Source organism: Loxodonta africana, chromosome 6, assembly GCF_030014295.1.
Source record: "Loxodonta africana isolate mLoxAfr1 chromosome 6, mLoxAfr1.hap2, whole genome shotgun sequence".
Lineage (NCBI taxonomy): Eukaryota > Metazoa > Chordata > Mammalia > Proboscidea > Elephantidae > Loxodonta > Loxodonta africana.
In genome coordinates, this window is record NC_087347.1 from 12,978,620 (window position 1) to 13,004,872 (window position 26,253).

General features: G+C 41.6%; 1 protein-coding gene across 1 annotated transcript in view; it reads left to right on the top strand.

Annotated features, from left to right (window-relative positions):
* Positions 1-26,253, top strand: part of DNER (delta/notch like EGF repeat containing) — a 372,368-nt gene that overhangs the window by 277,372 nt on the left and 68,743 nt on the right. The window contains exon 8 of the mRNA XM_064286606.1: positions 13,943-14,167. Within this exon, the coding sequence (XP_064142676.1) occupies positions 13,943-14,167 (225 nt within the window). The remainder of the gene's footprint in view (positions 1-13,942; positions 14,168-26,253) is intronic.

Consider the following 26,253-nt stretch of genomic DNA (forward strand, 5'->3'; position numbering starts at 1 on the left):
AATAGAGAGCTTGGTATCTCTTCTCTGCCTCTCTTCTTTTCCACAGTCCTCCCTCAGTCTCCATTTTGTGCCCATCCTGGGCTACGTCTCTGGGTTTCTATGGCCAGAAAGAGCAGTTTTAGTCATTTTATACCACTGTCACATGAGGGAAGTGGTAGTTCAGTGGTAGAATTTCCACCTTCCATACAGGAGACCAGGGTTCAATTCCTGGCCAGTGCACTTCATGTGCAGCCAGCACCCTCCTGTCAGGCAAGGCTTGGTTGTTGCTATAATGCAGAACAGGTTTCGGCAGAGCTTCCAGACTAACACAGACTAGGAAGAAAGGCCTGGTAATTTACTTCTGAAAATCAGCCAATAAAAACCCTCTGGATGTCAATGATCTGGTCTACAACCAACCGTGGGGATAGCGTAGGACTGGGCAGCGTTTGGTTCAACTGTGCCTGGGGTCACCATGAGTTAGGGGCTCAGTCTGTGGCAGCTAATATCAACAGCTGCTACAACTGTGGCTGCCTCTGGGTAAAGCGTCAGGAACGTGAAGCTCACCTCATGTTTTTACTCCCCTCCAAAATCTACCTGCTTATATTCAGTTTCCAGAGCCTTCGGATAGTTGATTTTATGTTTTCATCTAGAGTTTACAGTTATTTGTTGGAGGGTCTGTTTGTTAGAAGCCTTATTTTCCACACCAGAAGCTGAACTTCAATATAATTATTCTTAAAAGAAACAAAGATCCTTTACATTAGAAGTATATATATACTAGAAGAAAATATATATATATATATTTTTTTCTGGAGCAGAGTATATCTCCTTATATATACCCCTCTTCAGACCACAACAATTGCAGGAGGCTAGATGCAGTGGTTAAGAGCTCAGGCTACTAACCAAAAGGCCAGCAGTTCAAATCTACCAGCGGCAACTTGGAAATCACATGGGGCAGTTCTACTCTGTCCTACAGGGTTGCTATGAGTCGGAATCAACTTGACAGCTATGAGTTTGGTTTTTGGGTTTTTGTTTTTTTTTAGAACAAAATGTTTGTCTTTGACTTGGACCAAGCTATCATGTGATGCAGTCCTAGGTCTTATCCTGAGCTTTTCGGACCTCAGCTCTGATCCCAATGTGTCTATTACGGTAGGAAGCACCGAGAGTCCCAGGCCTAAAGAAAGTTGAGCAAAAAACCCAGGTTTAGATGAAGCTTATAAAATGAAAGAATGTTTTGTTGTTTTATTATATTTTACTTTTGGTTAAATAAACCTTTCTTTGACTCTGGTCTTCCACCCTAATTCTCATTTCATATGATCTAATAGACAGTTGATAAAAGGCAACTGAAGATTGTCATCGTTGTTAGTTGTCATCCAGTCAGCTTGAAGTTAACAGTGATCTTATGTAAAACAGAATGAAACATTCTGGTCCTGCACCACCTTTATGATGATTGGCATGTTTGAGTACATTGTTGTGGGTCTCGTGTCAGTCCATCTCATTGAGGGTTTCACTCATTTTTGCTGACCCTCTACTTTACTAAACATGATATCCTTTCTAGCGATTGGTCTTTCCTGGGATTACCTGTCCAGGTAAGCAAGACAAAGTCTCACCATCCTTTCTTCTAAGGAGCATTCTCATTGTATTTGTTTGTTCTTTTGGAATTCCGTGGTATATTCCATATTCTTCACCAGCATCATAGTTCAAAAGCATCAGTTTTAACTCTTATCTTTTCAGTAGCCTCATATGCATGCAATAGTTGGATAATGAAAAAGGAAGACAGAAGAAAAAGCTGAAGATACCTAAAAACGAATGCTTCTCCTTATTTAATATAGAGCCCATTTTTTAGATATTTTTCCACTGCCTCAGTCATGTTTGATTGGAATTTATATGAAGAATTTGTCATTTTTAGAGTCCTTTCCTTACTTTTACTCCCAAACAGACTACTCTTAGTGCCTCTGGTCACTATCCGGATACCTACAGTTGCTTCCTGGCTTCTCTTTCTGGTTCAGTCTTGTCCCCTGCAGTCTGTTCTCCACACAACAGCCAAAACAATCCTTTTAAAATGTAGAGTCCATGTTTTCACTCCCTGCCTCTCAAACTTCTGGTAGTTTCTTATCCAAACTGGTGCTGGCCCAATACGTCCCTGGCTCCTCTTGAACGTCATTTCTTACCAATCTCACCTTTTCCCTCTTTCCTTCTGCCGTTGGCCTCTTGCTGTTCCTCAAACCAAGGTTTCCAACCCGTTCTGCCCAGTTCAGTCAAGGCCAAGAAAGCGAAACCAGAAGAGACCCAAATTTTTAAAATTTGGGTGATCCAGAATGGTAACTGGAACCAGAAAAATTACAGGTTGAAACTTTGGAATGGGATGGGAGACTCCGGAGAGGCCTAGTGAGCCCTTTCAGGAGCCTGATGCAGGAGACTGGATTATTGCCAGGACTGAAGAGCGGGATACATATTTAAAGCGGCGTGGTCAGCGCCAACTTTGAGCGGGACACTGCCGTTTTCCGCACAAAATTCAACGGGTAAGAGATTTGGTTGCTATGAAATGCAGATGCTGCCCTTGTTTTCTAAGAGGGAGACCAAGTTTCTAGCAGGGCTTCGAGCCGTTATTTCTCCCATTCCAGTTACTGTTCCGGTTCACCCAAACTTTAAAAATTCAAGTCTGTCCCTTTGTGGCTTCCTCTGCCATGACTGAGGTTTGAAGCCCTGCCTCAAACACACCAAGTGTCAGGAATCATGCTCTAGGGGGCGCCATTCACCTTAGAACGATGCTCCTCCCAGGCATTTCCACCTGATGCTTCCTTTTGCTGAGAACTTTCTTCCTCTCCCTCCCATTGTTTGGCTCTCCCTCCCATTGTTTGGGTCTCCCTGATGCACTGCTAAGGACAGCCCCACCGTCTTCTACCTCCTGTCCTGCTTCAGTAGCACACAGCACTAACTGATGATATCTGTTTCCTTGATTATCTTTTTGGAGCCCTGGGTGATGCAAACAGTTAATGTGCTTGGCAGCTAACCAAAAGGTTGGAGGGTTGAGTTCACCCAGAGGTGCCTTGGAAGAAAGACCTAGCAATTTACTTGTGAAAAATCAACTACTGAAAACCCTCTGGGGTACAGTTCCGCTCTGACACACACGCGGTTGCCATGGGTTGGATTCGACTTGATGGTAACTGTTTTTTTTCACTGGTTTATCTTTTTATTGTCTGTTTACCTCACTAGAATGTAAGGCGTTCAAGCGGAGCCTGGTACTGGGTTGGTCTCAATTAGCATAGGCTAAATAAACCATTTACCATCTAGTCAATTCCGACTCAGAGCGACCCTATAGGACAGAGTAGAACTGCCCCGTAGAGTTTCCAAGGAGCGCCTGGTGGATTTGAACTGCTGACCGTTTGGTTAGCAGCCGTAGCACTTAACCACTACGCCACCAGGGTTTCCAGGTTAAATAAAGGAATATACAAAGGAAAATGCAGTACTTGTGACTAAGCCTCTACATTTCCACTGTTAATAACCAATTATTTTTGCTCGTATAACTCATATATTTTAAATAAGTTTTATAGCTTCTGCCCTTTTTAGTCTAAACCGGGGAGGGAGAATTGGGTTTAACATTTCTCCTTTTCCTAATTATTTTGCATTTTCTTGCCTTAAAAATAAATGTGTCTTTCTGTTCTGCTAAAGAAGACCCTTAAGGTGCTTTTTACTGCCTCAAATGGATTTTCTTTAAAAAAAAAAAAAAAGTCCCGTATTTAAATGTCTTCCTCTGGGGTCTTTGACACCTGACGGGTCTGTAATTGCTTTTCCTAGGTATTACCCGGCTCCTTTTTATCTGGCGTAACTGTCTGCTTTGCTAGAGCCAGAGCAAATGTGGTCCCAGTTATGGTTTCCATACACATCGGCCAGAACCCCTTCTCTGATTCTAGCATCATTCCCCTTTCTTGTCTGCCAAGCCAATCCCTGGGCTTCCTTTGAGACCCAGTGCAAAACCCAGCTCTCCCATGAGATTTTCCTGTCTTGCCCCGTCCTTAACAATCGGCCCTTCTTCTGAATCTTGCCACACTGAGAGCCGTGTCCATCAGACGGTCCCGGTCCTTCTTCTGAATGAATCGCTGCCACACTGAGAGCTGTGTCCATCAGACGTTCCCTCCAACCCCTCACCATGCTGGGCTCATTCCCTACATTTCACAGAAAGAGAAAATGGCCGCAACTTGTGTCTTATTGTCACAGGTACACCCGTCTGGTCTCTACTGTTAAAGAACAAGCTCTTTTTGAGAGTCAAGCTTCCACCTCTTTTTGCACCTCTCTGCTGCTCAGTAGAGCACTTAGATGACCAAAATTTTCTACCATGGTTTTGATTCAGTGGTTATTCATTTATATCTCTGTAACCGAAATGACTAGTGTGCATCCTGTTTGTATTCCCTCCTTGCTACTCCCAAAACCTAATACGTGTTTATCAATCTACTTTTTCTGACTACCCTATTATGTAACAAATCTGATGGAATATGTCCCCTGTCATTCGTTGATCCATTCATTCCTTCCACAAATCATTGCTGAGTGCCCGTCACAGCCCAGGCATTGTGCCGGCTGCTGCGATTACATTCGGAAACGGAACCAGTATGGCTCCACCTCAAGAAGCCTGTGGTCTCATTGGGGGATGGATGACCATTGATAGACAGGTAAACTGATCCACAACTATGTCCTTACAAATTCTGAAAAGTGCCGTGAAGGTAGTGAGTAGATTGCTGTGATACAGAATAAGAAAAGGAGATGCTCTTAGTTTCCCTCCACTGCTATAATGAAGTACCACAAACGGAGTGGCTTAAAAATGATAGAAATTTATTCTCTCACAGTTCTGGAGTCCAGAAGTCACACTGAGAACAGGTGTGACTCTCAAGGTGTCAGCAGAGCCATGTTCTCTGTGAAGGCTCTAGAGGAGGATTCATTTTTTGCATCTTCTAATTTCTGGTAGTCACAAGCATCCCTTGGCTTGTGGCCTCATCACTCCAATTTCTGCTTCCATCTTCACATGGCTGCCTTCCCTTTGTGTCTGTCTGTCTCTGTATCTCTTCTCCTCTTCTTATAAGGACACCAGACATACTGGGTTAGGGCCTATCCTATTCTGGTATGACCTCATGCTAACTTAATTAATTACATCTGCAGTTATTTCCAAATAGGGTCACATTCACAGGTACCGGGGATTAGGACTTGAACATAATTTGGAGGGGGGGGGGGGCAATGCAAATCAACCCATAATAGCTACATACCTAGAGTGGGGTGATCAGGGAAGGCCTGTCTTTCTAAGGTTAAAGCCAAGAACTGAACAATAAAGAAGGAGGAAGGAGTGAGACCTTTCAGGCAGTGGGCATGGCATGTAGCAAGGCTCTAGGTGGGGAATGGATTTTTATTTCCTGGAAGGGATGGCTATCAGTGGGGCCAGCTCCTCAAGAACGAGGGAACAGAGAGGTCAGCTGGGGTCAAAGCATTCATGGGTGGGAGGCCAGACTTTATTCTATGAGCAATTAGAAGCCATGATCATATTTACATTTTAGAAAAACTATTCTGGTTGCAGTTTGGAGTAAGAAAAAACAGGAAACCCCATCAGAGAAAACTATTACAATAGACTAGGGGAGAAATAACTGTGGCTTAGGCTAGGAAGGTGTCAGTGGAGATAAATCAAAGTGTTTGCCTGGATTCAAGATAAGATCTACTCATTGGTTGGTTGAGGAGAAGAAGCAATCACATATGACTCCCAAGTAACTGACTTCAACCATTTCTCAAGACAGTGAAATTACAAGTTACGCTTTAAATGCCTACACGTATTTCTTCTATGTGAACACTTTTACACTGTCAGCAAAAATGCCAGCATCACTTTATTCCGTATTTCCCTTATTAATGTTTCAGAAACTTCTGACGTCTAGATAGCTTTCTGACAGTCCTCAGAGCGATTTCATTGTCTTGCACTTTAAAGTGTTCCAGAAGTGTTTTCTTTTGGTCTTGAATATCTGATTTCCATAATAGGTGTATCTCAAGGGTGTTGATCTCTTTCCATTTACATGATACATATTGAGCTGACATATTCATATAAATATTGGTTCACATACAAAATTTGAGGCAACAAATAGCTAAATTATAGCTTTTTGCATTAACTCCTCTTTCCTCAAGAGGTTTCTTTCGTAGTTCCATTTTGTTTATTTTTCATTTTAATCCTTTTTAAACTTTCCCCTTCCTGTAATCAATTGTTTTAAATCTCAGAGCTGCTGACATTGCCTCCATGTGTGGGGGGTAGAGTGTTTTTCTGGAGCTATTTCGTTTTCAGAGCTCTGATGGTGCAGTGGTTAAGAACTCAGGTTGCTAACCAAAAAGTTGGTGGTTCGCATCCATCAGCTGCTCCTTGGAAATCCTATGGCCCAGTTCTACTCTGTCCTGTAGGGTCGTTATGAGTCAAATTCGACTCGAGGGCAGTGGTTTTTTTTTTTTTTTCATGTTTCCTGATGTCTGTCATCTGAGTCCCATAAAAAAAATAGGGCTTGAAATAAACTATTCTGAACAAGAAATAACATTATGTTCATCATTTGCATCTTTTGGTTAACATTAGAGGTAGCTTTTCATTTTCTGTCTTTCAAGGATTGTAAATCCAAATTTCCTCATTAGCTTCCAATCGGAGCTACATTTTATTCCTCGTAATAGTTAATTTGTGAACCTTTTAGTTATTTTAGGAACACTGCTTTTTTTTTTTTTTTTTTTTAATTACCTATACTACAATATTCCGTAAAAGAGTGTTCTGTTTCTTCTCCTTTATAGGTCCTTTTTATGGGCTGGAGTTTCAATATGTCCATGAATGTGGTTGAACCCAAGAATGTTAAATTTTGTTTTTCAGTTCCCCTTCCTTTGGCACCATTACTAATTTGACTTTTTTTTTTTCTCGTAAGAGGAATTTTTAAAAATACGTGCAGAGACGGCCACACTTTTGGATGGGAAGACTTAATATTGTAAATATGTCAGTTCTACCCCAAATTAATACATTTGATGCATTAAAAAAATAATGAAATAAACAAAATATCCATATAATTAGATGACTCTTGGGATACTGGAAGTATAGCCTGTTCTGGAGGTATAAAACCAGAGACCTCACCAAGGCTCAATATCATGCTTGGTTTACTAAAACTTCAACAAATTTTGGCCAGAAACCAAGCGCTTAACCACTGCACCACGAGGGCTCCATTGCAAATAATACCCCAAGTAATCGTAACTTGATTACTATAGCTTTATGCTAAGTTTTGAAGTCAGCTGTGTAAATTCTCCACATTTGCCCTTTTTCAAAATTATTTTGACTCTCCTAGGTCCCTTGCTTGTTGATATAAATTATAGAATCACCTTGTCAATTTGTACAAAAAAGCCAAATGACATTTTAGTTGATATGGCAGTAAATCAATTTGGGAAGAATTTATATTCTTAACAATATTGAGTTTTTCAGTCCATGAGCATGGTATATCTTTTTATTTATTTGGGCAATTGTTATTTCTCTAAGCAATGTTTTGTAGTTTTCATGTATTTTGTTAAATTTATTCCTAAGTACTTTATGCTTTTTGATAATATTGTAAATAGCATTTTAAAATTTTATTTCTTGTTGTTTATTGCTAGCGTATAGAAATACAATTGATTTTTGCATATTGACTTTGTTTTCTGAAATTTTGCCAAATTTACTTAAGAACCATGATTTTTATTGTAGGTACCTCCAGATTTTCTTTGTATAAAGTCATGATTAGTGTAAAGACAGTCTTTTTCTTTCTTTTCACATTTTATCATTTTTGTTTCTTTTATCTGCCTTATTGCACTTAGTTTTTTTTTGTAGGTGCCATATCACATTGAGAAAGTTACCCTCTATTTTTAGTTTGCTGAGAGTTGTTCTTTTAAAATAATGAATGGGTGTTGAATTTCGTCAAATGGTTTTCTTGCGTCTGTTAAAATGATTGACTTATTCTGTGTGCACATGAAAAAAATGCACATTTTGCGGCTTTGGATGCAGCATTCTGTACGTTTTAATTAGGTTCGGATGGTTGATAAAAAACCTATTGCCATCCAGTTGATTCCAAGTCATAGAGACCCTATACGACAGAGTGGAACTTCCCCATAGGGTTTCCTAGGCTGTGACCTTTATGGAACAAATCTTTATCTTTCTCCTGAGGAGGGTTTGAACCTTGAACTTTTACTATTAGCAGCTGAGCGCTTAACCACTTTGCCATCAAGGCTCCAGATGGTTGATAGCATTATATAAATATTGTATACCCTAACTCATGTCTTCTTATTCTGTCAGTTAGTAAGAAAGGGATCCTTCTCCGATGGTGTTTTTTTCTCCTTTGAGTTTTTTTTCTTTCATGTGTTTTCAAGCTCTCTTATTCGGTGCCTACACATTTAAACCCACTAAAGACTGCTGTAAATTCCTGAGGGGTTGCCTATGCTATTTCTATTCATTTTCTATTTGTCTCGTATGCTCTTTATTTTATCCTTCTTTTCCTGTATTCCTTGGGTAAATAGAATATTTTAAATATATTTTCATTTATCTCCTCAATTGGCTTTTTAGCTATAACTCCTTCTCTCTCTCTCTTTTTTTAATTGTCATCGTAGGGATTGCAATGCACACCCTTATCACTGCCCGCTTAGAATTAACACTGAATCACTTCATGTAAAATGTAAGAACTTAAGGGCAGTATAATTCTCTTACCCCCCTCATTGTTTGTCTATTGTTTTCATATGTTTCACTTTTATTATACTATAGCAATATGATATTGTTATTTTAGCTTTAAATAGTTTTTTAAATTAAGAACAAAATATGTAATATTTACCCCTGAATATACCATTTCCTGTGCTCCTCATTTCTTTTTATAGATCCGAGTTTCCATCTATTATCAATTCCATTCAGCTAAGATAACTCCCTTTAATATTTCTTATAGTGTGGATAAGGTCCCTAGGTGATGTAAACTGTTTGCGCTTGACTGCTAACCTAAAGGTTGGCGGTTCAAACCCACCCATTGGCACCGCAGAAAGAAAGTTCTGGCAGTCTGCTTTCGTTAAGGTGACAGCCAAGAAAACCCTGTGAAGCAGTTCCACTCTGTAACACATGGAGTCACCATGAGTCTGAACTGACTTGATGGCAACTAATAACAACAACAACATGACCTAGATAGATCTTCTGGCCACAAATTCTCCAGCTATACTTTATTTGAAAGTCTCTGAATTTAGCCTCATTATTTAATGTTCTTTTCCCTGGAAATGGAATTCCAGTAGACAGGTTTCATTGCTTTTTGTCTCCATGGATCCTGATGTAAAGTCACCTGTCATTCTTATTATCATTCCATGTATGTATTGTGTCTTTTCCTTCTGGTTGGTTTTAATATTTTCTCTTAACGCATGATTTTCAGCAGTTTGACTATGACGTACCTGTTTGTTTTCTTTGAATTTATTCTTCCTCTTGTTTACTGAGCGTCTTAGTGTGGGTTGTTGCTTTCCACCAAAATAGAAAAAAATTGGTCATCATATCTGTGGTCCAGACCATTGGCCGAATGGAGTAAAATAGTAAAAGGACAAAGAGTGTGTGACAACTCTATTTTAAGGACCTTCTCAGAGGCAATCTCAGGACTTTTCTACTTATAACCCATTATTCAGAACGTAGTCATGGAATTACATCTTGCTACAGAGAAGACTGGGAAATACAGCCTTTAGGCTTTGCAGTCATGTGACTAGGAGGCCTATTACTGTGGGAGAAGGGGAGACAGATATTAGGGACCACCAGCAGTTTGTGCTACACATAGCCAGTAAGTGACAGAGTTCTAACAGATACTGGAGCAGCTGCTTTGCCCCTGTTGGTCCTTCCACTACTCCTTAGAGCTTAACTGTTACAGCAGAGAGTTAGAAGCTTCAACTTGAGAGTCAGACTGCCTGGGTTCAAACCCCATTTCAGTCATTCTCTGGATATATAACCTTGGAGAAGTTACTTGACTTTTCTGTGCCTCAGTTTGCCCGTCTGAAAATGGGGAAATAATAGTATGTACCTCATAGGGTTGATGTGAAGGCTAAATGAATTATTATCATTAAAACGCTTTAACGGTGCCTGGTATATAGAAGTGTTTGCTATTAACAGACACAATTTCAATGGACTCTCCTTTTGAGCCTGAGCACAAATGTTCTTGGAGATACCCCTACTCCTGCCTACCACTTTTTCCTACAGCTGTTTGCCCCAGGACCCCATCCCTATTCACCTGCCTCACTACTTGTTCTAGTAACTGTGCACACGTTCAGAGAGCAGTATAAGAGCACCTCCTGATTACAGAAAACTCCCTCTTAGATATATCCAGGGACTGCACTCTGAAGAATTCATGCAAATGTGAAGTTTGATGGTGTACCCAAGATTGGCTGAGAGGCCAGCTTTCTTCCAGTTTCCCTGTCTGCTAGCTCTTGAGTATATTCTGCCCTCCATAGAGTTTTCAATGGCTGGTTTTCAGAAGTGTATCACCAAGCCTTCCTTCTGAGGCACCCCATTTCTCTAGAGCCACGGTTTAAAGGAAAGAGAACCCAACATTTATTAAGCACCAAGTACCATCTGATTTAACCCCACATAGTAGGTGCCATCCCATTCTGGAGGTAACATAGCTAATGAGAGGGCTCCAACCTTGATTTTCTGGCTCTGCATTGTTTGTGTTATACAACCTTGATCTTTTCTCTCTTCAGAAGGTCATTTAGGAGGTGGCAGAAGATGTGAGTCATTTACAAAAGGATGTCGTATGAATCAGAGAATAACAGCTCTTTAGTAATAGAAGGAAATAGAGAATTTGCTGGTCAAGGCAAATAGCACTTTCTAAATTGGCTCAGCATTTACATCCGTGAACCTCTTTTCTAACAGCAGTTAATGATCTTGTGAGTCAGGAAAATGATTCCATAATTGCCCTACCTCACATGCATCTCTACAAAGTATATTTAGATATGCCTTAGATTTTTGGCTTTGTCATCCTTTATAATAGAATAGCATTGTATGTTACATTACATATTTTTTAGATGGGAAAATTTGTCAAAGTTATTTTCCACTTCAGGATACTGAGGTATACTAGCATACTCTGAAAAATATAAATTATTAGTTCCATTCTCATCCTGCTTTCATATTTACCTGAACTGGTAAGCAAATCAGAAAAGTTAGTAATAATGAAACACAGTGTTCCTGATTCAACAACAGTGAACTTTTTCAATATTCAACGAACATTTAATGATTCCCTCTTTAGTGAACTTTTCCTTTAGTATATAATCAATTACGCTTTGAAGTCTTTTTCCATAAAGAAAAGCAAAACAAAACCTTCCTTTTTGCCTACATTCTCACTTAGATAAAAAGCCTATACATCTTGTTACATTGTATCAGTTACCATTTGCAGCACATCAAACCACCCCAAAGCTCAGTGGTTAAAACAGCAACCACTAATTTAGCTCCTGACCCATGTAGGTTCACAGTTTTTGGCTGGGTTCAGCTAGTTAGGTCAATTGGTGGCTAACTGGTCTGTGATGTCCTCAGCAGGGCTGGCTTGTTTTGCTCCTGATGGTCTCTCATCTTCCAGAAGGCTAGCCTGGGCTTGTTCATATGGATTCTAGGCAGGGTTCAGTGACGTTCTTTGACAACTCCCTCTTTGACCTTCTTTCTTTCATTATTTTTAGTGATACCTTTCTTTCCTGGCTTCCCTCCTATCTCTCTTGCAGTGCATCCACCTGTTCATCCATCCATCCATCCATCCATCCATCCATCCATCCATCCATCCATCCATCCATCCATCCACCCATCCACCCATCCACCCATCCACCCACCCACCCACCCACCCACCCATCCACCCATCCACCCATCCACCCATCCACCCATCCACCCATCTGTGAAAGCCTACCATATTCTAGGCTCTGTGCTAGGTACTGTGGATACAAAGACAAATAAACTGTATTCCCTGATGTGACTTCCGAAGAAAATGACAGACCAGTTATAGGATAATCTGTCTTAGTCCCTTACTGCTGCTGTAACAGAAATGCCACAAGTGGATGGCTTTAAAGAACAGAAATTTATTTTCTCACAGCTCAGGAGGCTAGAAGCCACACTCTGAATCCAGGGTCTGGCTCCAGAGGGGAGGTCCTTGTCTGTTTCAGCTTCTAGTAGCTTGCAATACTTAGAGTTCCTGGGCTTGTAAATTTATCAGCCTCCATCACCATCGTGTAGTGTCTGTCTTCCCCCTGCATCTGCTTGCTTCTGTGTCTAATCTGCTCCTTTTATAACTCAGGGTGATTAAATTTAGGGCACACCCTACACTGACTTGACCTTATTAACATAACAAAGAAAATCCTATTCCCAAACGGGATTAAATTCACAGCTATAGGGATTAGGATTCGAACACATGTTTTGGAGGGGACACAATTCAATCCATAACAAGAGGCAGACCAATGTGCCAATACCAGGGTGTGATCGGTGCTGTGAGAGAGAGAAAGAGAGCGCGCAAGCAGGATGGTACAAACTGCAGAGAAGGAGTCTCTCATTGAGGCATGTTCTCTGCTTCCTCTCCTTCCTTGTGCTTCTAAACATCACCATTATCCAAAGTTCCAACCTGAAAATTCCCTCTCACTCTGTTCACTTGCCCCAGGTGTTAGCATCTATTCCTGTGAATTCATTTCTCATCCATATGCATATGATCCCAATCCAGGTTCTCTAGTTGATTTCTCTCGCCTGAGCACCAGGTCTGCATAGCAAACTGATGCCTGCACCACGACAAAAGCACCTCAGTTCAGCATGCTCAAAGCTCAACTCATAATCGCCTGCTGGAAACCTGTTCTTCTTCCTGTGTTTTCCACTGCAGTTAACGACAAGACCATCCACATAGTTCCCGAATCTGGAGCTTGGAAATCACATCGTCATTATAGCTACTTCTTTACTGAACACTTACTAGTGACTTGGCCAGTCATGGTGCCAAGTACTTTGCATGAGTGCTCTCATTTAAGCCTCATAATGCCCATATATTGGAGGCATGTATATCCCCGTTTCATGAAGGCAGAAGCAGAAGGTCAGAGTGCTTAAGTACTTGCCCAAATTCTGGCGGTTTAATGGCAGAAACTGTATTCAAACACTATTCTCATTGGCTCCAAAGCCTGTACTCTGAAACATTTAAATCACACAGAGAAGCCACATATATGGGACTGCAGAGGTGATTCGTTTGCCAGAGAAACGATCTCTCAAATGTTTTAAGATGTTGAAGGATGCAAACAAGAATCTGGATTTCAGGGTTAACTGGCCGCGCGTTCCCAATGGCAGCAGGCACCGCAGATGAGTGGCAGCCATCCCCTTTAGAAGGGGTGTGCCTTCTCTGGTTCTAGTCTCTGCCCGTCCCTGTTGTCTCACACCTGGCTCCTGCTGGCATTTGAGTTTCTGACTCCCTTTACATTGTTCTGGACTCTGCCCTCTTTTCCATTTCATCCATCCTCCAGCTAGTCCCGGAATCTACAACTCATGGCGACCCCATGTGTGCTGGAGTAGAATTGTCCTCCACAGAGTTTTCAACGGCTGATTTTTCAGAAACGGGTGACTTTCTTCTGAGCAACTCTGGGTGGACTGAAAGCTCCACCCTTTTAGTTAGCAGCTGAGTACATTAACAGTTCGCATCACCCAGGGAGTCCATACCCATGCACGTGTATGGTTACAAATATATCCATGTCCATCTAAGCGGCCACATATTTTATATCTCAACACAGTGGAATCACAGGGCTTAATGTTTTAACCGAAGGTTACCAAGACTTAGAAAAACTGTTGTCCCCACCCTTGTTGGGATGTGAACCTGGAAACTATACTAATGAATTAATTAGTTAATTCCTTCACAGTGGAGAACTGATAAGAACTGTGGATTCGCTTCATTAGTTGTTATGTGAAAACACATTTTGATTTTTAAACCCCCTGTGTATATTCTCCTAGGATACTTGGGATCTACCTGTGAAGAGAAGGTGGACCCCTGCGCCTCGTTTCCTTGTCAGAACAACGGGACGTGCCATGTGGACGGAGTGCACTTCAGCTGCAGCTGCAGCCCTGGCTTCACAGGGCCAGCCTGCAGCCAGCTGGTTGACTTCTGCGCCCTCAGCCCCTGTGCTCATGGCACGTGCCGCAGCGTGGGCACCAGCTACAAATGCCTCTGCGATCCAGGTTGGTACCCTCCCAGGACTGCAAATCCTTTCTTTCCCCAAGCTCAAAGAGCTTTAATTTTTTTTCCGTATCTGAACAAATGTTGGCCCGCTGAATGTGGTATATTTATAAATACACGAAAACCCCTCTAATTCAGGACACAGTTTCTGTTTAGGCTTATTTTTGGCAGGGTGGTTAAGAGCCATGGGGGCTAACCAAAAAAGATGGCAGTGCAAGTCCACCAGGCGTTCCTTGGGCACTCTATGGGGGCAGTTCTGCTCTGTCCTACAGGGTCACTATGAGTCGGAATTAACCCATCAGCAATGGCTTTGCTTTTGTTTTTGTTTTTTTTAATGCTATTTCCCCTTTCTGAAAGTCACATTTATCATAGAAAAAATGGAAAATACAAGAAAGTAAAACAAAGAGAAGTAAAGCCAGGCTTAATCTTAAAAAAAAGTAATAACAGGTTAATTAGTTTCTAACAATTTGCCAGAGGCTCTTCCAACTTTTACTGAGTTACGTATCTTTTCATACTGTGTTCTTCAGTGAACGGACTATATTCTTCCATTCTGATAGCATGAAAAGCATAATGCTATCCATTCAGAATTTTGTTGTCTGTTAATGTGATTACTCTGTGCATATACTCTGTGTTTTGTGTGGTGTAAGACCTCTGACTCCCTGTGTAAATGTTGAAAAGTTCACTCATATATTTTCCAAATGTCTTCAGCATTTGTAAAACATTTTTATTTTTATTATGAAAGTTTTGATATCCGGGAGTCAGAGTGATTACTAGTTAACATTTCTGTCTGCACAACCTTCTGCTATGGTCTGAAAAAAATGCAGGTGAGAGCTCTTTATATTCTCTCCTGCCCATGTCTCCATTCTTGCACGAGCTAGCTCTTCAGAAGGCTCTCCAGCTTTGTGTCCCCTGGCTGGTCAGCGTGTCTACCGATATCATGGTTTTGCTTGAGTCCTGCTCTATACATGCATTGTCCTCTGCCTCAAATGCCTTCTTGATCTCCTTTCACCCCATCTCACCTAGCAATTTCCACTTCTGGGGCTGGATAAGCTTTCTCATGTCTGAGTTCCAACAATCACCCATGACATCACTTTCATGGCCTTTGCAATAGTACATTATTTCTCCTTTCTGTCTCTCTCACCTTTACTGAAAACCTCTATTTCTTCATACAGCTTTGAGTTGCTGCAATCCGGTGCCCTGTTTTTCCATCTAAAGAACTGCCTTTGCTATTTCTCGTAGGGCAGCTCTTGTGGTAATGAACTCCCTCAGCTTTTGTTTATCTGGGAATGTCTTAATTTCACCCTAATTTTTTTTTTAATTGTGCTTTAATTGAAAGTTTACAGTTCAAGTTAGTTTCTCATACAAAAATTTATACACACATTGTTACGTGACCCTAGTTGCTCTCCCTACAATGTGACAGCACATTCCTCCTTTTCACCCCAGATTTCCCATGTCAATTCGTCCAGCTCCTGTCCGTTTCTACCTTCTCATCTCACCTCTGTTCAGGAGCAGCCCATTTAATCTCATGTATCTGCTTGAACTAAGAAGCACACTCTTAATGAGTGTCATTTTATGTCTTACAGTCCAGTCTAATCTTTGTCTGAAGAGTTGACTTCAGAAATAGTTTTAGTTTTGGGGTAACAAAGAGTTCAGGGGCCATGTCTTCTGGGGTCCCTCCAGTCTCAGTAAGACCATTAAGTCTGGCCTTTTTACTAGAATTTGAGTTCTGCACCCCAATTTTCTCCTGCCCCACCAGGGACTGTCCGTTGTGTTCCCTGTCAGGGCGGGCAGTCATTGGTGGTAGCCAGGCACCATCTAGTTCTTCTGGTCTCAGGCTGATGGAGTCTCTGGTTTATGTGGCCCTTTCTGTCTCTTGGGCTAATGTTTTCCTTGTGTCTTTGGTGTGCTTCATCTCCTTTGCTCCAGGTGGGTTGGGACCAATTGATGCGTCTTAGATAGATGGCTGCTAACTAACTTTTAAGACCCCAGATGGCACTCACCAAAGCAGAATGCAGAACATTTTCTTAGTAAACTTTGTTATGCCGATTGACCTAGATGTCCCTGAAACACCAGACCCCTGCACCTGCTACACTATCCTTTGAAGTGTATTCAGGAAACTTCTTAGCTTTTGGTTTAGTCCAGTTGTGCTGACTTCTTCTGTATTGTGTGTTGTCCTTCTCTTCACCTAAGATAATTCATGTCTTCTCTACTTAGTGAATTCCCCTCTCTCTCCTTCCCCACGCTCGTAACCATCAAAGAATGTTTTCTTCTGTGTTTAAACCTTATTTTGAGTTCTTATAATAGTGGCCTCATGCAATATTTGTCCTTTTGCAATTGATTAATTTCACTCAGCATAATGCCTTCCAGATTCATCCATGTTATGTTTTCCCTGATTCATTGTTATTCTTTATGGTTGCATAGTATTCCATTGTGTGAATATACCGTAATTTGTTTATGCATTCATCCGTCGATGGGCACCTAGGTTGTTTCCATCTTTTTGTTCTTGTGAGCAGTGCTGCAATGAACATGGGTGTGCATATATCTATTTGTGTGCTGGCTCTTACTTCTTTAGGATATGTTCCAAGGAGTGGTATTGCTGGATCATATGGTACTTCTATTTCTAGCTTTTAAAGGAAGCACCAAATCAATTTCCAAAGTGGTTGTACCATTTTACATTCCCACCAGCAGTGTATAAGTGCTCTGGTCTCTCCACAACCTCCCCAACATTTATTATTTTGTGTTTTTTGGATTAATGCTAGCCTTGTTGGGATGAGGTGATATCTCATTGTAGTTTTGATTTGCATTTCTCTAATGGCTAATAGGAAACACTGGTGGCATAGTGGTTAAGTGCTACAGCTGCTAACCAAGAGGTTGGCAGTTCAAATCCTCCAGGGGCTCCTTGGAAACTCTATGGGGCAGTTCTACTCTGTCTTATAGGATCGCTATGAGTCCGAATCGACTCAACGGCAGTGGGTTTTTTTTTAATGGCTAATGATCATGAGCATTTCCTCATGCATCTGTTAGCCACCTAAATGTCTTCTTTGGTTAAGTGCCTGTTCATATCCTTTGCCCATTTTTTAGTTATTTGTCTTTTTGTTGTTGAGGTTTTGCAGTATTTTAGAGGTTTTAGAGATTAGACCCTGATCAGATTTGTCATAGCCAAAAATTTTTTCCAAGTCCGTAAGTTGTCTTTTTACTCTTTTGGTGAAGTCTTTTGATGAGCAGAAGTGTTTGATTTTTAGAAGCTCCCAGTTATCTAATTACTCTTCTGGTGTTTGTGCATTGTTAGTTATGGTTTGTATTCTGCTTATGCCATGTATTGGGCCTCCTAGTGTTGTCGCTATCTTTTCTTCCGTGATCTTTATCGTTTTAGAATTTCTATTTAGGTCTTTGATCCATTTTGAATTAGTTTTTGTTTATGGTGTGAGGTATGGGTCTTGTTTCATTTTTTTGCAGATGAATATTCAGTTATGCCAGTCACCTTCATTTTTGAAGGTCAGTTTTGACAGATATAGAATTCTTCATTGATAGTTTTTTTTTTCTTTCTTTCAGCTCTTAAAATATGTCATCCCAATACCTGTGGGTATCCATGGTTTCTGAGGAGAAATTGGCACTTAATTGGAGTTATAGGGAAATAAAACTAAGCATTTGAAGACTATTTCATATAGACTCTTGCTTTTTTGGTTTTCTAAGGAATCTTGGGATTGATATTTTGCTCTTTCCCCTCTGCCCTGAAATCCAGAGAATATGGGGTTATTTTATCTGCTTGGTGACAGTTTGAGGTTTTTTATAAACCTAGAGGTAAAAAAGTTCCTCTGATTCAGTATCTGACTTGAAGATACTTTTCTGGGTTGACACCCACCCTCTCCTGTCAGAGCCATGGTGGGCAGAGGACTAGCTACCCCTGTGGGACCCGTTTTCTTCCATGTGTTTCGCAGTGTGTGTGCTGTGAAGCTGAGCATTTTGAGTGCAGAGGCCATGCAGGTATGTGACCTTACCTATTGGAAGGGCAGACCACTAAGACCATGGTGTGTTTGCAGCCTAAGCAAGCTGCAACTGTGCTGGGGGGGAGGGGGTCAAGGTCTTATTCAGGTCAGGACTCATGAGCACATGGTTTCCAAAGTGCTGCTCTAGCTATCATCACTCATAGGATAAATCCTCTCAGCAGCACAATCTTCTTGTCATGACCTTTCCCAATACTTCATTACCTGTCTCCTGAGAGGTCGGTTTTCCAAGGCAAAGCCCCGTAAAAGAAGACTCAGATATTATAAGACTGGAAAACACCTACAGTTCCTGCTTCCCTTCTACTCTAACTTCCTTTCTTGACTACAGTAAATGTTTCCTTATATTTAATTAATGTATTTTTAAAACTCTAAATTTAAAGCTAAGTGCTTCTTTTTAATAATACTAAGTAAAATATTTCAACCTGTGTGAGGAAGCTTCCAAATCTGTTGCCATCAAGTCAATTCTGACTCGTAGCAACCCTATAAGAACTGCCCCATAGGGTCCCCAAGGCTGTAGTCTTCACGGGAGCAGGCTGCCACATCTTTCCGCCATGGAGCACATGGTGGGTTCAAACTATTGGCCGTTTGGTTAGCAGCTGAACATTAAACTAGTGCACCGCCAGGGCTCCTTGAGGAAAAAAAAAACCCAAACTAAACTTGTTGCCGCCAAGTCGATTCTGACTCATAGTGACCCTATACGTGGTCCTAAATAGAAAATGGCCTGCCTAGAGTTTCTCTTTCCACACTGGGACACATAGCAGATAGTAGTAGAATGACTATATTGAGGAGACCCCAACTTGGACTTCCTGCATGATACAAATGGTTAAGCACTCCACTACTAACACAAAGGTTGGCGTTCTGGAAGAAATGTCTGTCGATCTACTTGTGAAAGATAACAGCCATTGAAAACCCTGTGAAGCACAGTTTTACTCTGACACATGTGGGGTTTCCATTAGTTGGAATCAACTTGATGACAACTAGTTTCATTTTTTTTTTTTTAAACTTATTAACTGTATGATCAGAGGAAATTTACAGGACATCTGGGCCTCGGTTTCCTCATCTGTTAAAGACAGATGAGGGTCGTGTGTGAGGACATTAAATGGGAAGGTATGTGGCACATTTCCTGGCATGGAGTAATCAAAGCTGTTCGTCTTTCCTTCCATCCATGGAGCTCACACAGGTCTCCTCAAGCCACGTTACCCCCCACCTCGCTGCTGCCGTCAAGTCACGTAGGGGTGGAATATCTCCTATTTAATTTCCACCTTTCCCATCCTCTGTTCTCTGCTCCAACTTCATTCATGTCCATTTAGAGCCCTGAACTTGGTAATAGCCTACAATCTTGCTTGAGCACTGACCACAGCAAATTATCAAGTAGCCTTGAAAAACCTGGAGAAACTTGTGATCCATCCTACGAGACCTTCATTTACTGGGCAGTCTCCTGGGGTAGAGCCTCGGAATTCTGTCATTGCTTCCTCATAGAACTGGGGAGACAGCGTTGCTCTCTGAGAGGGTGCGTCCTCAGATCATTAGGTGACATTGTGTGACATAAAAAAAACTCCTTAACATCTGGTTAGAATTTACATTTTAAGAGGTAAAAATGACACGCCTCCAAATGGAAAATTCTAGTCTTCATCTTTTGGAGCATGTAATTGCTTTACTGCTAGTTTGAGTAATAGAAGACTCTCATGAGAACAGGTGAAATTGGGTATCTAGCTGAAGAGCAGCAAGCCTGGTCATCTCTATAGGGAGCGAACAGATCCCATTTCATAAAATGGCAGCAGATTGAAGTCACGTCAGACTGGTAATTATTTCCCACCTGACAAAACGCCACTATGATTACTGCAAATCAGATTTGCCAGGTGCTTATTTTCAAACCTCATTTTTAGTTTATCAGACAGGGGATTTCTGATGGGATTTTAATATTAAATAATAAAATGTCGGCCCTGAGTAATCACTGAAATGTTATTTTCCACTAACTGCGTTAAGTGATAGGCTGCGCATTCTCTAAAAAACTTGCAAATTGAAATCTCCCAAAGACTGGAGAAACTGAGAGCTCAGAGGTGCTGCAGGCTTTTCTGGGTAACAGGGCCACAGTGAGGCAGAACTCACCCCGGGGGGTGTGCCAGCACCTTCGCATGTGGGAGCCCTGGGATTTCATGTATCCTCAGTAAGATGGTGGCATCCGGAGATGGCCGTTTGGAGAATGAATGCTGTAGATGACTGATACCGGAAGGAATTCCTGGTGAGAAGGGAATTGGTTTGCCTGAGTTCCCTGGTCTTGGGCCCTACCTACTGCACGTGAGTTATTATGTATGCTAAGCTCATTCCCTGAATTGAGTTAATCCTGCCATTACGGAATGGCCCTCAATTAAGGTATGTAAACTATAAGGCACTAGAGGATTTTTACATGTAAATACGTATATCAGGTTTGATATTCATGAACAACATCTTAGACAGTTGTGAGTTCAACTGCAGCTGAGGTCACAGACTAGACCTGCAATGAGTTGCCGACCAAGTTGCCTATTCTTCTTCACCAAAGGGCTGGTAACTCAATGAGATCATTCAGATAATATCATAGACTGTAAAGTAAATGAAGTTTAGGCTTTTTCCAAGTGAAATTTTTCCAAGGAAATTATATCTATAGGAATTTTAGGTACTGCTTTTTCTGTCGTCTACATACAACAGGTATGTGGTCTGTATTTCCAGTCTGTCTGACCTGACATTGGGTCCCCAGTGGTGCAAATGGTTTGTGCTCGACTGTTAACATAAAGGTTGGTGGTTTAAATCCACCCTGCAGTACCACGGAAGAAAAGACCTGACGATCTGTTTCCATTAAGATTACAGCCAAGAAAACTCAGTGGAGCAGCTCTATTCTAACACATGCAGCCGCCATGAGTTGGAATTGACTTGATGGCAACTAACAACAACACCAACAACATGAGCTGAAATATGCAGCTGGCACTACTTCCTTCTATTAAACTCTGACTTTGCAATATTCACACTCTGCTGGAAGCAGAATCTCAGAGACAGAACTCAGTGGTCAGGATTTTAATATCAATTGAACAGTAATAAAGAAATAAGTGTACCCACAAAAATACAAAGAGGCTTAGCTTGCTAATGAATGTCTAATAGCATTTAGATGCTTGGATAGGTCCAGTGGACAACCATTCATCTCTTATTCACCAGAAAACTTTGCCTGGTTCACGAGGATGGTGTTTAACCTGCTATAGGAGTTTCCTGACCTGCACATCATACTATTCTTGAGAATTTTAGCTTGTCTAGAATATATCAGCTCCTTTTCCTGGCCCCTAGGCCAGTTATCATACCCTTCCTTTGCTATATTCCAAAATATGATACCTACCCTCCCCGCCTGGATTCCTAATAGAATCTTGTCTATCTAGCTGCTGCTGTAGTAAGGGAGGTTTGCCTCACCCTTTGTCATTGGTACTGTACCTGAGAATAAGTTTAATCTCTACATTGACATCACAATGACACTAAGAACTGAGGAAGAGAAAGGCAGCCCTGACATCTGGGAGCTGCATTAACCCATTTCCTTGGAATAAATCTCTCTCTCTCTTGCTATGTATATATATATATGGAAACCCTGGTGGTGTAGTAGTTAAGATCTACGGCTGCTAACCAGAAGGTCGGCAGTTGGAATCCACCAGACACTCCTTGGAAACCCTATGGGGCAGTTCTGCTCTGTCCTATAGGGTCGCTATGAATCAGAATCAACTTGACGGCAATGAATTTGGTTTGGTTTTTTTACATATATGTATCCGTATATATGTATATGTATGTATATAAACTCCTTGCTGTCAAGTTGATTTGGTGTATATATATATGTATATAGATAGATAGATAAATAGATGATAGATAGACAGACACACAGATAGATATACGTTTCACTCGTTTTGCTTCTCTAGAGAACCCAGCCCAAGACAGGTGCTAAAGAAAGCCAAGCCAAAGGAACTATTAAGACAGATGTGGATGAGAGTATAGAAAGAAAGGATGATAACTGGGGAGAGTGTTGGAGAGTTCTTGTGCTGAGGTGGGAGGTAGAAGCAGCAGCAGAAGACAGTAGAGTGGCCATCATTGAGTTAGAAGGGTTACTGGGAGAGGCCAGTGCTGTGGAGGTTAGTTGGCGTGAGGGGAGAGAGAAGGAGTGAGAGAGCCTAGTTAGGAGTGTAGGAGCAGGGGACTTAGTGAGGAGCTAAGCCAGACTTACCCACTGTCAGACCCTGCGGGACCTGTCATAATGGTGTTTCAAAATGCCATCATGGCCGTACTTCACTGCCATTTTGTTTTGGTTATAATTTTTCTGTCAGTTCAGGGAGAATTCGTGATATTTGCCTTCTTTAGGCTAGTAATCTACAAATGGAGGAAGGACATTGGTAATGGGTGGAGGGCACTTGCTGGTAGACCATATGGACTTTTTATGAGATTCCTGATTTTAAAAACATTCACAAGGCTGATTTTTAACCTCACTTTCAGTGGCTAATCCATATGTGAAAGTGTTAATGAGCTGACCTTTAATCACAAGGGATTTCTGTACACACCGCTCCCCAGCTCCCTCAGAAATCTCGTAGTTCAAAACTAGTTCAGAGCTGAACTAATACTGAAAAGACATGATGTTTATCTACTAGCAGTATGAGTTAACACAGTCTGTGAGGACAGCAGAAATCTGTTTGCATCATCTTACCTGGAATGAAAGCTAGAAATGGCAGCTGCTCATAGCTTAGGTCACTAATCGATTCATTGCTGAGGATGGCTCTATTTGCAGCATTGCCAGCACATAATTATAGGAAATTCCCGTCAGGCTTATGGCCATGGAGGTCGGATGGGAGTGTATCTAAAACTATTTTGTAATTGAGCCATTGACTCATATTTCGTTCTGTGTCTGGAAATTATTATGATCTGATGGCTAATAGTTTTGGGCTTGCTGGAATGTCTGGGGATCTGGAATTTAGGACTGCAATTCTCAATGCCTTGCCTGTCTTACTTGGTGTAATGGAAAGGAGCCTGGCTTAGACTTAAGAAGAACCGAGTTTGAGTTCCAGCTTTATCACCAAACAGCTGTGCTATTGGCCTCTGTCAGCCTTAGTTTCTGCTTCTTTAAAATGGAGATGAACTTAACTCCTGGGAAGCTCAAATGAGACATATGTGCTGATCTACTTTGTAATCCAGAAGATAATGGAAGAGTAGTACAAATGTCATGTATTACTTTTCCTGGGGAAGACCACTGAGGAAATTACTAAATCTGTACTCTGATTCTTCTCATATTAGGTTCAAGATTAGAGATGGACTAGAGGTAGGAAGAAATCTCATGCTCATAGTGGGAATTCTTTAATAATGGATACGTGTCTAACTTCTTAACAGGATTTTCGGATTGCTTATTGCCCTGACTCTGACTCTGTAACTGTAGCGATAAACGTTTTTAAATGCCAGGTGCTGGGCAAAGCCCTTTACATGAAATGCCTTCTTGAATCCCCACAATCCTTATGAAATGGGGTCCATGGTCAACAATGTCATTTCTTTGCCCACAGCCGCAAAGCTAGTTAAGGACAAAGCTGGGGTTTGAGCCTGGGCAATTGGGCTTCAGAGCGTGTAATGGTGACCACTGGTCTCCATGACCTCAGAGTAAACAGGAAATGGGGTTGAACTGTGATGTTGACTCACCAGCAGTAAATAAGTGGAAAACGAGACACTTAGCCAGATTTGCTAAGTGGTGGTTGTCTCGATAGCCATTTCAAAGTAACACATTAAATCGATTCATCAGCCACATTGATTCAGGTCCATTGGCTCAGGCAAATGCAGTTCATCTACCCTGACTTTGCCCAGTAGCGTCCATCTGTTGAGACCATTCTACTGTCTAAACTCTGTGCCAAACTCTTGACAAACATTGTCTCCTATTTTAACCTTAGGTTATAGTATTCTATTCTTTCATTTAAGAGTGAGGAACTAAGAAGGCTTAAGTGTAAATAACAGGAGGTGGAGATGATAGAGCCCCACCTTTAACCTACTTTTGTTTACCATCAAAGCTCCTGCTCTTGACCAATAGGCTGGATTTAGCAGAAGCCTAGTTCTGGCCCCAAATTAGGTGCAAATCTGGGTGCTTGTTCTTATTTTGAGCCAATCACAAGAATTAGCTGCTAGACTCCCCTTAACTCAGCACAGCTCCTGAGATGGATCTCTAAGTGAACATCTCAAAGATATGCTTCAGACATGACCTTGACTGTGGCCCAGTGAGAGACTCTGGACCAAGAGAAGTTTCTCAAGTCCCAGCACAGAGAAGCACAAATCTGACACCCAAGGGAATTGAGCTGTTGATAGGTAGATTGGCCCCTTCTTTCACCTTTGTTACACTCTGCAGATCCAGCAATCCACAGCCTTAAAATTGGTGCTGAGGGCTACCTGTGACTGAAACGTATGCTTTCAGTGGACCTGATACCTGCAGGGCATACATAATTAAAGAAACCGCTGTGCCTATGACTCAAACGAGAAGTGCAAGCATAGCAACATGACAGGTGTGTCACTCTTCAGCTTGGGCAGCTACTTTTGGGTTGTGCTGCTTGTTTTTGGAGGTCCCCAGTGCCTAGCAGAAGTTCCACCTTTTTTTCTTAGCCACCTGAATGTCTGAAAGCCTCCTGTGTTGATTATTGTATGCCATGGACTCCTCTGATGCTATTTCTTTTCACCTTGCTCTGGTGATACCATAGTCCCTGAAATGTTCTTTCTTCTTAATGTTTTGACTTTTGTTTTTTTAGTTCTCTGTCACGAGATAGTTTTGATGTCCTGTACTTCCAGTATCATGCCTTCCCAGACAGGCTCAGGAGAAGCAATCTATAATCACTGTCCATAATGGTGGGTCCGCTGGGCCTCAGAACTCCAGGGTATGAAACAGTATACCAGTGTTCCATTATAGGTGATATCTGAGATATTTGAAAACTTATGGCAGCCTACATCCTGAGTTCCAACTAGACAACCACAAAGGAGATTTGTCTGCATGTCCTGCTTTTTTGCAGGGCCTTCTAGCCTTCAACGTGCTTTTTAATTCTTCACTGATTGGGATTTGTTTAAAAACCTGGGGACAATGCCCTGAACTTCTTCATTGGTTTTTGATCACGTCCATTGATTTTCAGTTATGAAAAGTTGCCGCATTCACTGGCAGTTATTACAAGACTGCTTCCTTTCCATGAAGATTCAGAGCCTGAAGCTGACTAACATGAGCTCCTTATTTTTTTTTTTTATCCCAGCACATTGTCAACTCAGAACAGTTACTGATCTCGCAGTGCAGCATGTCCTCTTCCCTCTCACCCAAGTACTTGCTCACACAGTGCCACAGAGCTCCGTTCGGAATGCCATTTGGCTTTGTAGGAGTTGCCTAGACAGATCTTTAGCTGTTTAGACTACAGCCTTCATGATGCCTTGATGATTACCAGGATAGTGTTTCATTTTTATCTACCAGGTGGTTCTGACGGTACAGATCAAAGTCAGTGCCCCGAGTCTAATTCTGTAGTAAAGTGTTGTTTTGGGGTTGGATAAACCCCACTGAAAGGAGGTCTAGACTAAGATGTATGTTGTGTCTAGTGGTGTGATTTGGGGAAGATTCCCCTCATCCTCTACCCCCTAAAAATACGTTTGCTATCACTTATCTAATGTCTAGAAGTCTATCTCTATGGTTTTATTCCTTTAAATAAAGGCGTTATCCCTGGTAATTAGACCTTTGGGTCAGTTAGTTATTGCAATGTAAGAAGGCACTCCAACACTTCATTGCTTAAAACAACCACCATTCCTTGCTTCTAGCTCTGCAGGCTGACAGTAGGGCAGGGCTTAGTTGGGATGTGCCCCACGTGGGGTTGGCCGTGTTCAAGCATGCTGTCGTGGTTGTCTGTCAAGTCAGCTGAGGGCTAGCTAGTCCTGGATGGCCTCACTCAATGTCTGGCAATTTCCTGGGGTGGCGGGAGACTGAGCCACAAGTCTCTTATTATCCAGTAGGCCAGTCTGGGCATCTTCATATGGCTGCTGGGTTCCTAAAACAGCAAGAGAGGGCAAGCCCCAAAGCACAAATGCTTACAAAGCTT